General features: G+C 30.9%; 1 protein-coding gene across 4 annotated transcripts; it reads right to left on the bottom strand.

Moving 5' to 3' along the window:
• Window positions 1-1415: 1415 nt before the first annotated feature.
• LOC109174513 (probable pectinesterase 29) lies at window positions 1416-7080 on the bottom strand. 4 transcript variants are annotated; one of them, XM_019323744.1, is made up of 5 exons: window positions 6768-7080; window positions 6137-6296; window positions 5833-6018; window positions 4305-4555; window positions 1416-1744 (listed from the first exon to the last, which is right to left on the bottom strand). In XM_019323744.1, the coding sequence occupies exons 1-5, from the start codon at window positions 6959-6961 to the stop codon at window positions 1585-1587; spliced, it is 951 nt and encodes a 316-aa protein (XP_019179289.1). In that variant the 5' UTR covers window positions 6962-7080; the 3' UTR covers window positions 1416-1584. The 4 variants fall into 4 exon arrangements, with proteins under 4 accessions (XP_019179289.1, XP_019179288.1, XP_019179290.1 ...); XM_019323743.1 differs by having other exon boundaries at window positions 1417-1744; window positions 5833-6045; XM_019323745.1 differs by having other exon boundaries at window positions 1672-1737; window positions 5833-6045.
• Window positions 7081-16223: the final 9143 nt, after the last annotated feature.

Here is a 16223-nt window from a genome sequence, read left to right as displayed (position 1 = left end):
GAGATTATGGTGTAGGAAGTTTTAGATTTGTCTTGCTGTGTATATGACTGAGATTTTAGTTGTAATATGAACTCTTTAGCGTACAAACACCTATTGATATTTAGTAGTGGTAGTTTTTTCTCTACATGTTTCATGTGTGATGTGTGTCGTAGGTTATCATGTGAAAGTATTGAACAAAATATTAATATTTATTATATTTGTATAAAATACTTGGTAAATATATATATATATATATATATATATATATATATATATATATATATATATATATATATATAACAGGTTTTGTATTATAACTTTGATATTTAATTACAAGATAATGTAAAAAAGAAGACAACGAGCAATGTAGTGAATATAATAAATTAATAAATTTGAAGATAGGAATCTTTGAATTATTGAAAATAAAGATCATATAACTAATGACATTATATTTTTTAAAAAATTTTTTATAATGAATAATTGTTTTTAAATAAAGCATATAGACATCTAATTCTAAATTAATTAAATGCATATGTATTATTTTTTGTTATAGCTACTAATTTATTTAATTAATAAGAGTGATAAAGTACTAAATAATCAGAAGAAGATTAATTAAACAAAAAAAAAAAAAACTTAACCTAAATTTATTTATTTTTTTAATAAAAAATTCAAGAAAGTTAAATGATTTTAAAGTAGTTCCTGATTTATAATCTTTGATGCTCAACTTTGAATGCTATGTATTTCTTCCTTACAGTACACATTTTTACCTTTCAGTACATATTGTTATGAGCACATTGTTGTGCCTTCAGGCGCACATTGTTGTAGATCATAGATGACGAATTTTTTTTAGAAGAAGAGTTGATCTAAAGTTGAGATTCAACTGCATTTTCACCAACTAACGGCCTTCATCGCACCAAAACACACACACACACACACACACACACACACACACACACACACACACACACACACACACATATATATATATATATATATATATATATATATTATTTGTATTACATTTGAGTAATTATATATAATATAATTTTTTTTGAGAAGATATATAATAATATATTATAATATAATTTTATATCCTCCCATTTTAACAATTTCCTCATTTGTCATTTTTATATTTTCCTTTATTATTTTAACTTATCTATAATTCTCATTGTTCGATTATTCGTTTACGCATTATTCCACTTTATTCCTAACTATTTGTATGTCATTTTGATACTAATTTTTTAACACATAACCCCATAAACCAGAAATCTAGTTAAGTTTATGCCTTCCAACATTAAAAAAATAAAAAAATAAAAAATTAAATGAAACCAAAAGGGTTCTGCAGGACGAGTGTCAATATTACACCACCAACATATTAGGATTGTTAATCAGCAATGTAAGCAACAATAATTTTTTTTTGTGTTTAATTTTCTCAAATACAACATTACAATCTAAAAATTGACAACAATTGAGATATGCGGGCCATATTGAATCAAAATTCGTAGTAGGACCTATTAGGTAATTTGATCTAAAAGAATATATATATATATATAAACAAAAAGTGACGAGAAAGTGTATTTGGCTTACTCAATTAAACCATTCTAATTAATGAGGTTGATTGCTAATCCACTTATCAGCGTCAATGAAGTTGGAGTTGGCAAAGTAGTCCGCCATTTCTTGGCTCAATTGTGTCTCCCATGCAACTCTATTTGAGGTGTTCGACCCTGGCCCATAACACTTCACCTCAGCAAATGTTAACTGATTCCTAAAATCCAAAGTAATAATTAATCAGTCATTTTAGTATTGGGTATTAACATTATTAATATATCAGTCTAATCACCCTTTTGTTAGCAATAGATGCTATATTTCTCATTCTAATTCCATAGTACAAGCTCGATCATTTGGTTAACAAAAAAACATCATTTTGGTTTTAATTAGATGGAAATTAAACAAAAATTGAAATTATTAATAACTAACAACTGAATTCATTATACTAGTAATTGAAGGACCACCAAAAGTACAATGCGCATTGAGGTTGTCCGCACAATTGCCGCTAGTGTGGGGGAATTCAAATGTTATATGGAGTAAATAATTGTTGGTCTCAGGTAAGTAAAAGTTTAGAAGGAGGTTGAATAGATTTTTAAAACTTAAAAAATTTATGGGAAAATAAAATTTTCACGCAATGAAAGTCTTGAACTTGTAAAGTTTTTAGTTTGTAGCTTTGTGTAAGTTGTGAGTGTTTGTGATTTTTGCATTGGTATAGTATGGATGGTCAGTTAATAAAGTAAACGGAGAGAGATTTTATAGTGGTTCAGAAGAAATCCATACTCCACTTTTCTTCTTATACCTCAAGGAGGGATCGATTTCACTATGTATTGGTACAAATTCAAGTGATTGAAGCCTTTCGTTCACACAACTATTTTCTTCCTCCAATGACCCTCCTTGAATTAAGTCACAAGCTCCTCGTCAACTTAGTCTTCACTTAATGGTCAATCTACAACAACAGTTAGTTAGCCACCAAGTCGCCTTGCTAGATGATCTTCCAATGCCATTCAACGAAAGTGATGGTCGAGTTTGGGGTTGGACTTTAGTATTTGTATTATTATTTTGACTTAGAACTCTTATTAGTATATATATCGCTTGAAATCCTTTTCTCTCTTGCAATCTAAAGAATTCATAGAATCAACATATTGTTCTAAGCACGGGGTCCTCCTGTACGTTATAGGCGATGAAGGTTGGTTGAATGTCAATTCGAAATTAAGGGTGTATTTGGAAATCTGGAAAATGATTTCTGGCCCAGGTTTCCTGTGTTTGGATGTGCCTGGAAAATCAAGTCTCCGGAAATCATTTTCGTTGACTTTGTAAAATATGCTTCTTTAGGAGGAAAATGACTTCCCCTTTTTTGGGGAAGTCATTTTCCAATTTTTACACCAACATCACACCACCACCACTACCACCACCAACCCCATCAACACCATATCACCACCACCTCACTACCACCATCACCACCGCCGCCACCATACCATCGCAATCATCGCCACCACACCACCACCACTACCACCACCAACACTATCAACCACATACCACCAACACCTCACTACCACCATCACCACCACTAGTACAAGACCACACTACCAACACCACTGCCGCCACCACTACTACCACCACCGCAACCACCGTTACTACACCACCACCGCCATACCACCACCATTTATTATTATTATTATTATTATTATTATTATTATTATTATTATTATTATTATTATTATTATTATTATTATTATTATATAACAAATACCACCACCACCACTTATTATTATTATTATTATTATTATTATTATTATTATTATTGTTGTTGTTGTTGTTGTTGTTGTTGTTGTTGTTTTGAATTACAAAGACTTTGGTGAGTTATTTTGATATCTTATTAGTTATTTTTTTATTATATTTAAAATTGTTATTATATTATTATATATTATTATACATGTTGTAATATTCTAAATAAAATGTCTAATTATACAATTCTACTCACTTTTCAGAAAATGAACCAAACACACCAAAGACAGATTTCCAGAATGCAATCAAACACTGGAAAGGAAAATATTTTCTGAAAAATGATTCATTTTCCAGAAAACATTTTTCAGAAATCATTTTCCTACTTTACAAACGAACCCTAAAATCTACACGTTGTCACTCATAAAGTGGTAGTCATTAAAAAGCTGCTATAATCTCCAAAATAATAATATATACACATTATGTAATGGATTTGTATATATATGTTAGTTATTTCCTAAACAAAAATATCAAATTTATAAAAATATTTTACATTATTATTATTATTATTATTTACAATAATTTAAATATCTAAAATCTAAATAATTTTAAAATTTTAATATAAAGTACTAATATTGGGCACCTATTTTTTGCGCATCGCACAAAAACAAAAATACTAGTTATAAATATAAATGATGGGTGGTATTTTTGTTATTCACCCATACAATATAATTATCATTACATTTTAGTCACTAATGCATGAATGACAATTTTAAATTTGTATGGCTAAGTTGTCCTTTTTATTTAAAACCTCTATCTAATGTGGTAAATAATGATGGGTAGGAGTCGGTTTTGGGAGTAACTTTTGTAGGAGTATGTAGCATTTTTTTTTTAAATTTTATTTACAAATTAAAATAAAAATATATCACTACCAAATTTTAGTTATAATAATTAGCAATCTTGCTATTTGCATTGTAAAATTTCTTAAAATAATTATCTAAATGATAAAAAATGAAGATTTGTGTAATGAGCTGAGTAAAGAGGAGATGTCTTACACAGAACCGGTGTAAAACCAAGAATCCCAACCTTGAGGAAGAATGACATCGGAGAGGGAGGAGTTAAAAAATATGACCCTAGCATAACCTCTCCATGGCCTTCCCAAGATTGCCTTGCCATTTCCAGTCACATTGCAGTTCTTGAAAACAAATGCATTGCTATCATTTGCACCTGCCCTTCCTTGTGCTGTTATGCACCCTATATTGCCTGCTCCCATTGATGATCCAACATTCACCACTATTCTACACTCCTAAAGAAACAAGCAACATTATTGATGCACAAATGTTTCGATCGAAAAAAACCATGTCACTCAGATCAGATCAACCTTTAAAGATTACTTTTCGAATTTGTGAAAAAGAAAATGCAGAATGCATGGTGCCACTGGCCACTCTTGAATAAACTCTTTTTAAAACTCAAACAACTAATTAACTCTTAAACTTTATTTCAAATTATTTCCTTGAATTTGAAAATGAAGGAAATTAGTTGTGCCAATAAATTAATTATCACTTTGCAGGGGCGGATCGGATCCAGTGTGGGGGCAGTGGGAGAAGTTTCCCCCACCCCACCCCACCCCTTCACTTATGTAAAGGGGCTCTTGTGTATATATATATATATATATATATATATATATATATATATATATATATATATATATATATATATAGAGTAAATGTTTAAATATAAGTAAAATAGACAAAATTATTAAAAGATGAGTTAGCTTAGTTGGTTAAGTATTTATATGGTGTACTAAAGGTTGAACCTACCTTGCACAATTATATTTTCATTTGTTTTAATTTTTCGTCCTCACTGAAAAAAATTCTGGTCCCGCCCTGACGCTTTATAGTGATTAATTGACTAATTTCACCCCTTTTTGTACATATCATCGATCACAAATTTGAAAGTATAAAGTCATGTTAAATAATAGACATTTTTATATAAAAAACAATTTCATATGAATAACATTTAGCACAAGAAAGATCATATTATTAATAATACATGTAACATAGTTAGCTTATTAGTCAATTTTGATTTATTTGACTAATATTAGTTGTTTGACTTAGTTAAATAGCTAATATGAGTGTTTGATTAATTAATTATTTTGTAACAGTTTATTGCTCCAAAAAGCTAAAATTTAAAAAGCTGTTCAAAACAGTTTTTTCGACCAACTTTCTGAAAAAATCATTTTGCATGTAATTAGCTCTTAGTTAACAGTTAATTTACCAAACAACCCCGTGCTTAATTTCTTTTTAATTACTTCCCGCATGCACCTTGATGTGTTACTAATCATTACAATTACTTTTTTTTTTTTCCTTCGTCTCTTCTGCCCACTCAATATAATGTAGACCGTATTGTGAAAATATATACCATCAAATTACAAATTTTATATTCTAAAAGAAATAAAAAAAAAAAAATCTGTATACACTAACTAGAAATTTGGTAAAATATTATTTAAATAAAAAAATCAAAATAAAAAACCAAACAAAAAGACAATGAAACAAACAAAGGGCTAGAAAACAAGTGTGGTACCTCAAAAATAGACTGACCAGCACCAAAGATGAAGTCTATGGCCCCTTCAATGATGCAATGCTTAAAATAGTGTCTGCCCATGGCATCCAACAATGTGTCTTGCACGCCGGAGAAATTGCAATGGTAAAACGCCGTTCTGTCGCCGGTGACCATGGCCGCCACCGCCTGTTTCACACGGGCACGGGACTTCATTGGAGGGTAATTATAAGAATTCTGTTAATGTTTATACATAACTATAATTATGAATCCATAATAGCAACTAAACTAGATTAAGAAACATAATTTAGTGTGTGTAGGTACGTACCACAAAATTAAGGTTTTCAACTTTGATATTGTCAGCATGGGATGTAAAAGTTGGGCTTGAGTTGATGGAACCACTGTTCCCCCAAACAATGCTGGCTCTTTTATTACCATCTCCCTTGAGATAAATATATTGCTTGTCAACCGGAATAGTTATTTTTTCCCTGAATATAAAAATCACCAAAATGACTCAGATGCAACTTTATTTCGTTATATACTGCTTCAGAAGCAAGTGCTGAACTTGACCCTTCACCAAGACCGGCCCTACCAAAAGGGCAACATGCAAGATTTGAACCTCACATTTTCAACATGAAATACAATAAACACATGTTATTTTTACCATTCCTCCATGGAGTCTTTTAAAATTAATTGTAACTTTTTTTAATTTCTAATTAATTAGGTAAAAATTAAATATTGGACTCTCTCAAATTTGAGGCCATGTGTGCTGTTGCACAGCTTGCACAATCCAAAATTTGGTTCTGCCGTTCACCAGCCTCAGCCAACAATCCCCTACTTATCAAATTACTGGACTTGGCCCTTCACTAGCCTCCGCCCAACAATATTAATAAAAATCATGTAAATAAAAGTGAAATTAATAGAATGTATTATCCTAAATGGGAGATATATATACATACATGTAGATGGCATGCTTGATGGAAATGCAAACCCAGTGGGAGTTGTTGGAGGGGACTGAATCTATGGCGGATTGGACGGTTTTGAAGCTGGAGGCTGAGGCTGAGGGGTCAACATGGATGGTGGAATGTGGTCGTTTTCCATTGACGATGACCAATCCGAAAAGCAAGAAAAAGAAGAGGAGATTCTTCAGCATTATATTATGTTATATTTTTACTCACCTTAATTAGCTATGAAGAATGGCAGATAGATTATTTTGGGCAAGTTTCAGAGCGATAAGCACAGCTGAGTTGATACTACGATGTATGAAAGTGCAGATCGAGTAGGAATCGGGGTTATATATATTCGCAGTGTATAGTACTCATTTATGTATTATGTACTGTCCAGAATGTATAGTCTTTGTCGGTTTTCACCCAATTGGCTCCGCTCCGCTGGTTGTTTTCGTTTGTTTTGCTGGCGCTGCCCCTTTTTGGGTGAGTTTTAACTTTTAGGGCGGTTTGGTTCAAGACTGTTGAGATATTTGATGATATTAATCATCTATATTAATAGGCATGTGTCTTTTAAGTTTTCGATATGTTTCTTGGGTTTCCTATGTGTCTCTTGGGTTTTCCATATGTCTCTTTATTTTTTTCATTTGTATTTATTTTTCATACAAGTGCTTGTATTGAAGTTGACACAAGACACAATATATTAGTTTTTCCTCGTCTTTTTGTTTATTTGTATTCTACATGGTATCAGTCGCTAAGGTTTATACCTACGCATAAACTCATCAATGGCTGACGACGAGCAGCCGCAGGCATTAACAGGGCTGATTAGTGGTACACTGATTTTTGATGATCAATTGAATGGTAAATTTGATCCACGGTTGTGGATAATTGACACAGGGGCTTCTCGTCACGTTACTGGTGATTCCACTCGAATGACTGATGCAAAAGATATATTTCATTGCCCTGTTGGTTTACCCAACGGAAAAACAGTGGTTGCAACTCGAGAAGGCTCGGTTCGATTAACGGACAAAATTGTTCTTAATCATGTCCTTTATGTTCCGTCTTTAAGTTGCAATCTTATTTCTGTTTCTCAGTTAAATGATGATATGCATAGCAATGTCCACTTTAACTCTTATATGTGTGCTATACAGGACCAATCGGGGGAACTGATTGGAACGGGTGTTAGACGGGATGGACTTTACTACTTCAAGGGAATCGATTCAGTGCAACATCCTACAGTAAATGGTGTGACAAGTTCAGTCAATCTTTGGCATCAACGAATGGGTCATCCATCTGAAAAAGTGGTAAAACTACTTCCGTCTGTTGGCACTGCTGTGGGAAATTTTAATAAAGCTTGTGAGGTTTGTTTTCGTGCTAAGCAACCTAGAGATAAGTTTCCTTTGAGTAATAACAGAGCATCTCGAATATTTGAGAAAATACACTGTGATTTGTGGGGTCCTTACAAACATCAATCCTCTTGTGGTGCACGTTATTTCTTGACTATAATAGATGATTATTTGCGAGCAGTTTGGATTTATTTGATGATGGATAAAACTGAGGTTTTTAAAATGTTCTTGTGTTTTGTGGCTATGATTGATAGACAATTCTCTCAATCAATCAAAGTCGTTCAGAGTGACAACGGTACTGAATTCAATTGCTTGCATGATTTTTTTTTCTGATACTGGAATTCTATTTCAAACTTCCTGTGTGGGAACTCCTCAACAAAATGGTAGGGTTGAGCGGAAACATAAACATATTCTCAATGTAGCGAGAGCTTTGAGATTCCAAGCCAATTTGCCAATTTATTTTTGGGGAGAATGTGTTCTTGCGGCCACACATCTTATAAATTGGACACAAACACCGTTGCTTGGTAACAAAACTCCCTATGAAATTCTTTTTGGTAGTCCTCCATCTTACAACACAATTCGTGGTTTTGGGTGTCCCTGCTTTGCCCACAATCAAAAAGCAAAAAGAGATAAATTTGCTAGCAAGAGTCGAAAGTGCATCTTTGTGGGATATCCATTTGGGAAAAAGGGTTGGAAGCTGTTTGATCTTGACACCAAAGAATTTTTTGTTTCCCGCGATGTGAAATTTTTTGAGGATGTTTTTCCATTTCCCCTCACAGATACGACTACCAATCCTCATGAAGAATTTGTTCACGAAGACTTTTCTGTAATTGTTGAAGAAGCCGAGCCCAACTCCACAAACGAGCCAAACCCTCAACTTGAGCCAAGCTCCACACCCGAGCCAACCTCTCAACCAGAGTCAAACTCCATACTCGAATTCAGCTCACAACCTGAACAACACACTAGCACTCTTGCTCCAAATAACCAGGATCCGAATGTTGAGATGGGTCAGGGTATGAGAAATAAAGTTCCTTCAGTGTGGTTGCGCGACTATGTTATTAATTCTACTGTTGCTAAAAGTCCATCCTCCACCACACCATCTCCGCAGTCACCCTTAGGTACTCCCTATCCTTTAGCACACTATATAAATTGTGAAAATTTTTCTTTGCCATACAGAACTTTTCTCGCAGCAATTCTTTCTGAAAAAGAACCAAAATCTTTTAAGGAGGCGATGACACATACCGGCTAGAAAGAATCTATGACAAATGAAATTCGGGCCCTCGAAGACAATCAAACTTGGACTCTTGAACATCTCCCACCTGGGAAAAAAGGCTCTTGGGAGTCATTGGGTGTATCAAATCAAATATAACTCAAATGAGTCGATTGAAAGACTCAAATCAAGATTAGTGGCTCTTGGTAATCATCAGGAAGAATGCATCGATTACACTGAAACTTTTGCTCCTATTGCTAAAATGACTACTGTTCGTGCACTTCTTGCCATTGCAGCATCTAAAAATTGGGAACTACATCAGATGGATGTGCACAATGCTTTTCTGCACGGTAATCTCGATGAAGAGGTGTATATGAAGCTTCCTCCGGGCTTTGAGGCATCCGATCCTAAATTAGTGTGTCGATTACGCAAGTCCTTGTATAGATTAAAGCAGGCACCGAGGTGCTGGTTTGCAAAACTTGTTACGGCCTTGAAAGGGTATGGTTTCTTACAATCCTATTCTGACTACTCCTTATTCACCTTTACTCGGGGTGGAATTCAGATAAATGTACTTGTTTATGTCGATGATCTCATCATTTCTAGGAATGATTCTGCTGCTTTAAAGACATTTAAGGCTTATCTCAGCGATTGTTTTCATATGAAAGATCTCGGCACTCTAAAGTGCTTTCTTGGTATTGAGGTTGCTCGTAGCGCTTCTGGACTATTTTTGTGTCAAAGGAAATATACTCTTGATATTATTTCTGAAGCAGGATTGTTGGGAGCCAAACCGGTTAGTGTTCCTATTGAGCAAAACCACAAACTCGGCCTAGCTAGTGGCCCAATTTTATCTAATCATGCAGCTTATCGGAGTCTAGTTGGAAGACTTATCTACTTGGCCGTAACTCGACCGGATCTCGCATACTCTGTTTATGTGTTGTCTCAATTCATGCAAGAACCACATGATGAGCACTGGGAGGCAGCTTTGAGAGTTGTCCGTTATTTGAAAGGTACACCAGGTCAAGGGATTCTCCTATGAGCAGACACTGATCTAACGCTACAGGGATGGTGTGATTCGGATTGGGCCGCATGTCCTATTACTCGGCGATCGCTTACAGGTTGGTTGGTTTTTCTTGGCCATTCTCCAATCTCGTGGAAAACAAAGAAACAAACTACTGTTTCTCGTTCTTCTGCAGAAGCAGAATACAGATCTATGGTAGCCGTTACTTGTGAACTCAAATGGTTAAAGGGCTTGTTGTTAAGTCTGGGGGTTCATCATCCCAAAACCATAAAGTTATTTTGTGACAGTCAGTCAGGCCTTCATATTGCAAAGAATCCAGTCTTTCATGAACGCTCAAAACACATTGAAGTGGATTGTCATTTTGTTCGCGATGCAATTAAAAATGGTTTGATCTTCCCTTCCTACATTCCTACCAATTCGCAATTAGCTGATATCTTCACAAAGGCTCTTGGGCAAAGGCAATTTGAATTTCTTCTTCGCAAGTTGGGCATTTTAGATTCGCATGCTCCAATTGAGAGGGGGGGGGGGGGGGGGGGTGTTGAGATATTTGATGATATTAATCATCTATATTAATAGTCATGTGTCTCTTGAGTTTTCCATATGTCTCTTGGGTTTCCCATGTGTCTCTTGGGTTTTCCATGTGTCTCTTTTTTTCTCATTTGTATTTATTTTTCATCATCTTGTTAGCACTATATATACAAGTGCTTGTATTGAAGTTGACACAAGACACAATATATTAGTTTTTTCTCTTCTTCTTGTTTATTTGTATTCTACAAAGACAAATATTTGAGAGGAAATAGAATTGAAATTTCATAAAAAAAAATATTATCGGGAAGATTAAGGCTGTGTTTGGTTCACATATAGGAATCGGAATTGGAATGTGTATCAAATACTTGGTAATGGTAAATGGTAATGGGTTTTGGTGAAAGTATTTAACATGTTTGATAGTAGGATGAAATGAGAATGGTTACTAATAATAGTGTTTGAGAATGAATAAGGGAATAAAACCCTTATTTAATTTGGGTATGGGTTTTTCAATTGATGGGGTATTCGATACCCATAGTAGTGTTCTAAAAACCAATCGACCAAAGAACAATCACTTTCATACACATTCCTATGGGCAAAACCCACCAACCAAACACACCCTAATTACATTGGTTGGTTGGTAAAAACTAAACTAATGAGAATATTAATTTCATTATTTGGTTGGATTTAAAATTGTAAAGAATAATGAGTATAAAGACAATTATACCACTACAAAATAATAACAACAATAATAATAATGGTAATTTAAGAAAAGTTGGTGAATGCATAATTGTACTACTTTGTTTTCCATGGAAAACAAAATACCAAGGACAGCCATGGAAAATGTTTTCCTCATTTTTGGATAAAATGTTTTCCATGAACTAAACAAAATTCAAGGAAAACATTTTCTTTGAAAAACATTCTCTAGCGAACCAAACATGTCCTTAAGGCAAGTACACAATCACCTATGAGTGAGTCTCTTATAAGGTTGTCTTCTAAACTTTAATTTGCGAGAGAAGTGCGGTTTAGATGAGAATGTAATAAGAGCATCTATACCAATGAACTTTAGGAGGTTTTTGACTTTTTGGTACAATAAAAATCATGTCTTATTTTTGAATAAATAGGGAGGGTGATTTTTTGGGGTATTTTTTTCCAGCAAGGAGAGGTTCTTTGTGGGGCCTAACTAAAAAGAGAAAAGTAAGAAAACCAGTTGTGATCTGCGCGTGGCGCGTGCAATATTCACGCCTGCAGGGGAGTGCATATCACGTGCGGTGGGTGCGTGAATATGGCTCTGTTTGGCAAATCTAGCTGAAAAGCTATAAGCTAGGAGCTGAAAGCTGAAAAAGAGCTAAAAGTTGAAAAGCTATAAACTCAGAGCTGAAAACTAAAGAGTTGTTAAGCTAGCTGTTATGATTGAAAGTGTTTGGTAAAATTAGCTTTTTGATAAGCTGATAAATGTAAAAAAGACTAAAAAGGACATCTTCATAAAATTTAAATTAGTTTGTTTACATATTAAAATTTAACATTTTGAAATAAAACTAGAGTAAATACCCAAAATGGTCCCTCGACTATAACTAAATTCACAAATTGGTCATCGACTTTCAATTTCAACCAATTAAGTCCTTAACTTTGCAATTTTGACACGATTTGGTCCTCCATCTATTTGACCGTTTGTTGACCGCGATCTTTGAGGATATATATGTAGTTTCACGTGCAAAACTCAAGAGTACGCTCTTGGAGGTGACATCGTTGTTTCGGATGGGGAAGTGCTTCTCCGCTTGCTGCTTGGGGATCACGAGCCGGTTCAGCTTAGAGAATGCTCTTGGAGGTGACAGCGCCGTTTCGGAGGGGGAAGTGCTTCTCCGCTTGTTGTTTGGGGATCCCGAGCCGGTTCAGCTTGCCTACATCGCTTGGAGTCACAGCTTTCTCGAAGAGCCACTCTAGGGACTTCGGCGATCTATCTATCAAAAGCTATAATCTCTCGGACATGGGGTGCAGCGCCGACAGTGGATTCAAATGAAACAGTGCAGTCTAGAAATGCAATCGAAACCTTAAAAAACCGACGATGGACCATGAAATTACATATATATCCTAAAAAGGTGCAGTCAACAGACGGTCAAATAGACAAAGGACCAAATTGTGTTAAAATTACAAAGTTAAGGACTTAATTGGTTGAAATTAAAAGTCGATGACCAATTTGTGAAATTAGCTATAGTCGAGGGACCATTTTGGGTATTTACTCATAAAACTATTAGAACAATTATGATCTAGCATCTCATAATAAAGTAGCAATATTGTTGCAAATCTCATAATAATAATAATAATAATAATAATAATAATAATAATAATAATAATAATAATAATAATAATAATAATAATAATAATAATAATAATAATAATAATAATAATCTCTTCAATAATAATAATAATAATAATAATAATAATATTTGCGGTGAAATTTGCGGATAAAGGAGAAGAGAAAAGGGTTTTAATTGGGAAGGGTAAGTTATATCATTTCTTTAAAATAATAAGGATAAAGATGGAAAAAAAGTTAGGAAGCTAGGAGCTTATTTTGAAACGCTACCTAAGGTAGCGTTTCAAAATAAGTTCTTATTTTAAGCTAGAAGTTTATTTTGGAAACATTACCAAACAGAGCTTATAGCTTATTAGTAGCTTAAAATAAGCTATAAGCTCCTAAATAAGCTTTGCCAAACAGAGCCTATATGTTTTTTTTTTTTTTTTTTTAATTTCTTGTTAGATTTTCCCTTTTTTTTCTTTTTCTTTTCTTCCTTTTTTTTCTCCCTCATCTCTCTCCTAGTGGCATCTCAAAAGTCACAAAAAATTCAATGCTATTGAAGATGCTGGAAGGGAAAGTATAATATTTATGAAGAAAAAATGTAATATTTTAAAAAAAAATATAATAATTTTAAATTAAAATGTAATATTTAATTGTTGAATAATTACTAATATTTATAAGAAAAAATTGTAATACTCATGAGTAACTCAACTTGTCTATGGATAAATGGAAGATCACTGAGCTCTCATAAAATTTTTAATAAGATATAACCATATTTAATTAATTTGTGATGTGGTCGGTTAATTGATTTATGGTTAGTCAATAAATATAAAGAATTATTACACTTATTTGTTATTATAAAATATCCTTTGTGTCCCATTTTATGTGTAGATTTGACTGAAGTTATTATTTTATTCTATTTTTCATAATATTAAGTTTAGTATTAAAATACAAAATTAATATATCTAAAAATTACATTAAAAGTTCTAATAAACATAAGAATTCAAATTTAAAAAAAAAAAAAGAGAAGAAAATAAACAAAGAAGAAAGAGTTGGGTAGACCAATAAATAAATAGTAAACAGAATATGTAAAATGAGGTAGATGGAGTAGTATATTAGAATAGTAAAAATTGACAAAATTTCATGGAAGTAGTTTAAAAAAAAAAATAACAATAATGAATTGAAATGTAAATGTTTTTTTTTTCATATAATAAAAAAAGTTTAGTCTGAACTTTTAAAATTGACATGTAATTAAGGTCAAGATAAATTATATTTTCTATGGGATAACAAAATGGGCTGAAAATTGTATCAAAGTTTCACATCTTCTCTTACTATAGTAACAGAAGGTTTTAAAATGCATTTGGGGGCATGAAATTTTCATATTTAAAAGATAGATCAAAATTTTCAAATTCAGATTGAAATTTGCAGAAAAAAAGTTTTGGTCAAAATATGGTGACAAGTCATAAGGATTTGAAATTTTAGTAGTTAAGTATATTTTATTCGAAAGTTCAAATTGATAGCAGTTTATTATTATTATTATTATTATTATTATTATTATTATTATTATTATTATTATTATTATTATTATTATTATTATTATATTATTATTATTATTATTATTATTATTATTATTATTATTATTATTATTATTATTATTATTATTATTATTATTATTATTATTATTATTATTATTATTATTATTATTATTTTTTTTTTTTTTTTTTTTTATTATTATTATTATTATTATTATTATTATTATTATTATTATTATTATTATTATTATTATTATTATTATTATTATTATTATATTATTATTATTATTATTATTATTATTATTATTATTATTATTATTATTATTATTATTATTATTATTATTATTATTATTATTATTATTATTATTATTATTATTATTATTATTATTATTATTATTATATTATTATTATTATTATTATTATTATTATTATTATTATTATTATTATTATTATTATTATTATTATTATTATTATTTATTATTATTATTATTATTATTATTATTATTATTATTATTATTATTATTATTATTATTATTATTATTATTATTATTATTATTATTATTATTATTATTATTATTATTATTATTATTATTATTATTATTATTATTATTATTATTATTATTATTATTATTATTTTATTATTATTATTATTATTATTATTATTATTATTATTATTATTATTATTATTATTATTATTATTATTATTATTATTATTATTATTATTATTATTATTATTATTATTATTATTATTATTATTATTATTATTATTATTGTTGTTGTTGTTGTTGTTGTTGTTGTTGTTGTTATTATTATTATTATTATTATTATTATTATTGTTGTTGTTGCTATTATTGTTGTTGTTATTATTATTATTATTATTATTATTATTATTATTATTATTATTATTATTATTATTATTATTATTATTATTATTATTATTATTATTGTTGTTGTTATTATTATTGTTGTTGTTATTATTATTATTATTATTATTATTATTGTTGTTGTTGTTGCTATTATTGTTGTTGTTATTATTATTATTATTATTATTATTATTATTATTATTATTATTATTATTATTATTATTATTATTATTATTATTATTTATTTTTTTGGGAAGGGGTAGCAGTTATTAATATTTGTGTACAAGATTAATCCTGAAAACATATAGGGGGGTCAGTGTAATAATTGAATAAAAAATGCCAAGCACCATATAATTGTCACTCACAAAATAACAATTTTATGATGTGACAAAATGTTAGACAATATTTCTCTTTTTCATTTTGTTTAATCTTTAGCCACAAAATAACAATTTTATGATGTGACAAAATGTTAGACAATATTTCTCTTTTTCATTTTGTTTAATCTTTAGTCTTATGTGCTAGATGTAGTTGTTTGTGAATGGTAAAAGTAATTTATAAGAGTGTGTAGCATGATTCTAATTTAATTAGGATTTTTATTTATATAACTTGAGGGGTGTGGTTGACAGGTTGAGTGGATTAAATTGTTAGAATACAAAATGCATTTTAAATCACTTATCATCT

The sequence above is a fragment of the Ipomoea nil genome, unplaced genomic scaffold (genome assembly GCF_001879475.1).
Source record: "Ipomoea nil cultivar Tokyo-kokei standard unplaced genomic scaffold, Asagao_1.1 scaffold0642, whole genome shotgun sequence".
Classification (NCBI taxonomy): domain Eukaryota; kingdom Viridiplantae; phylum Streptophyta; class Magnoliopsida; order Solanales; family Convolvulaceae; genus Ipomoea; species Ipomoea nil.
Note: the sequence above shows the minus strand (reverse complement) of the source record. Positions and strands in the feature narration are given on the sequence as shown.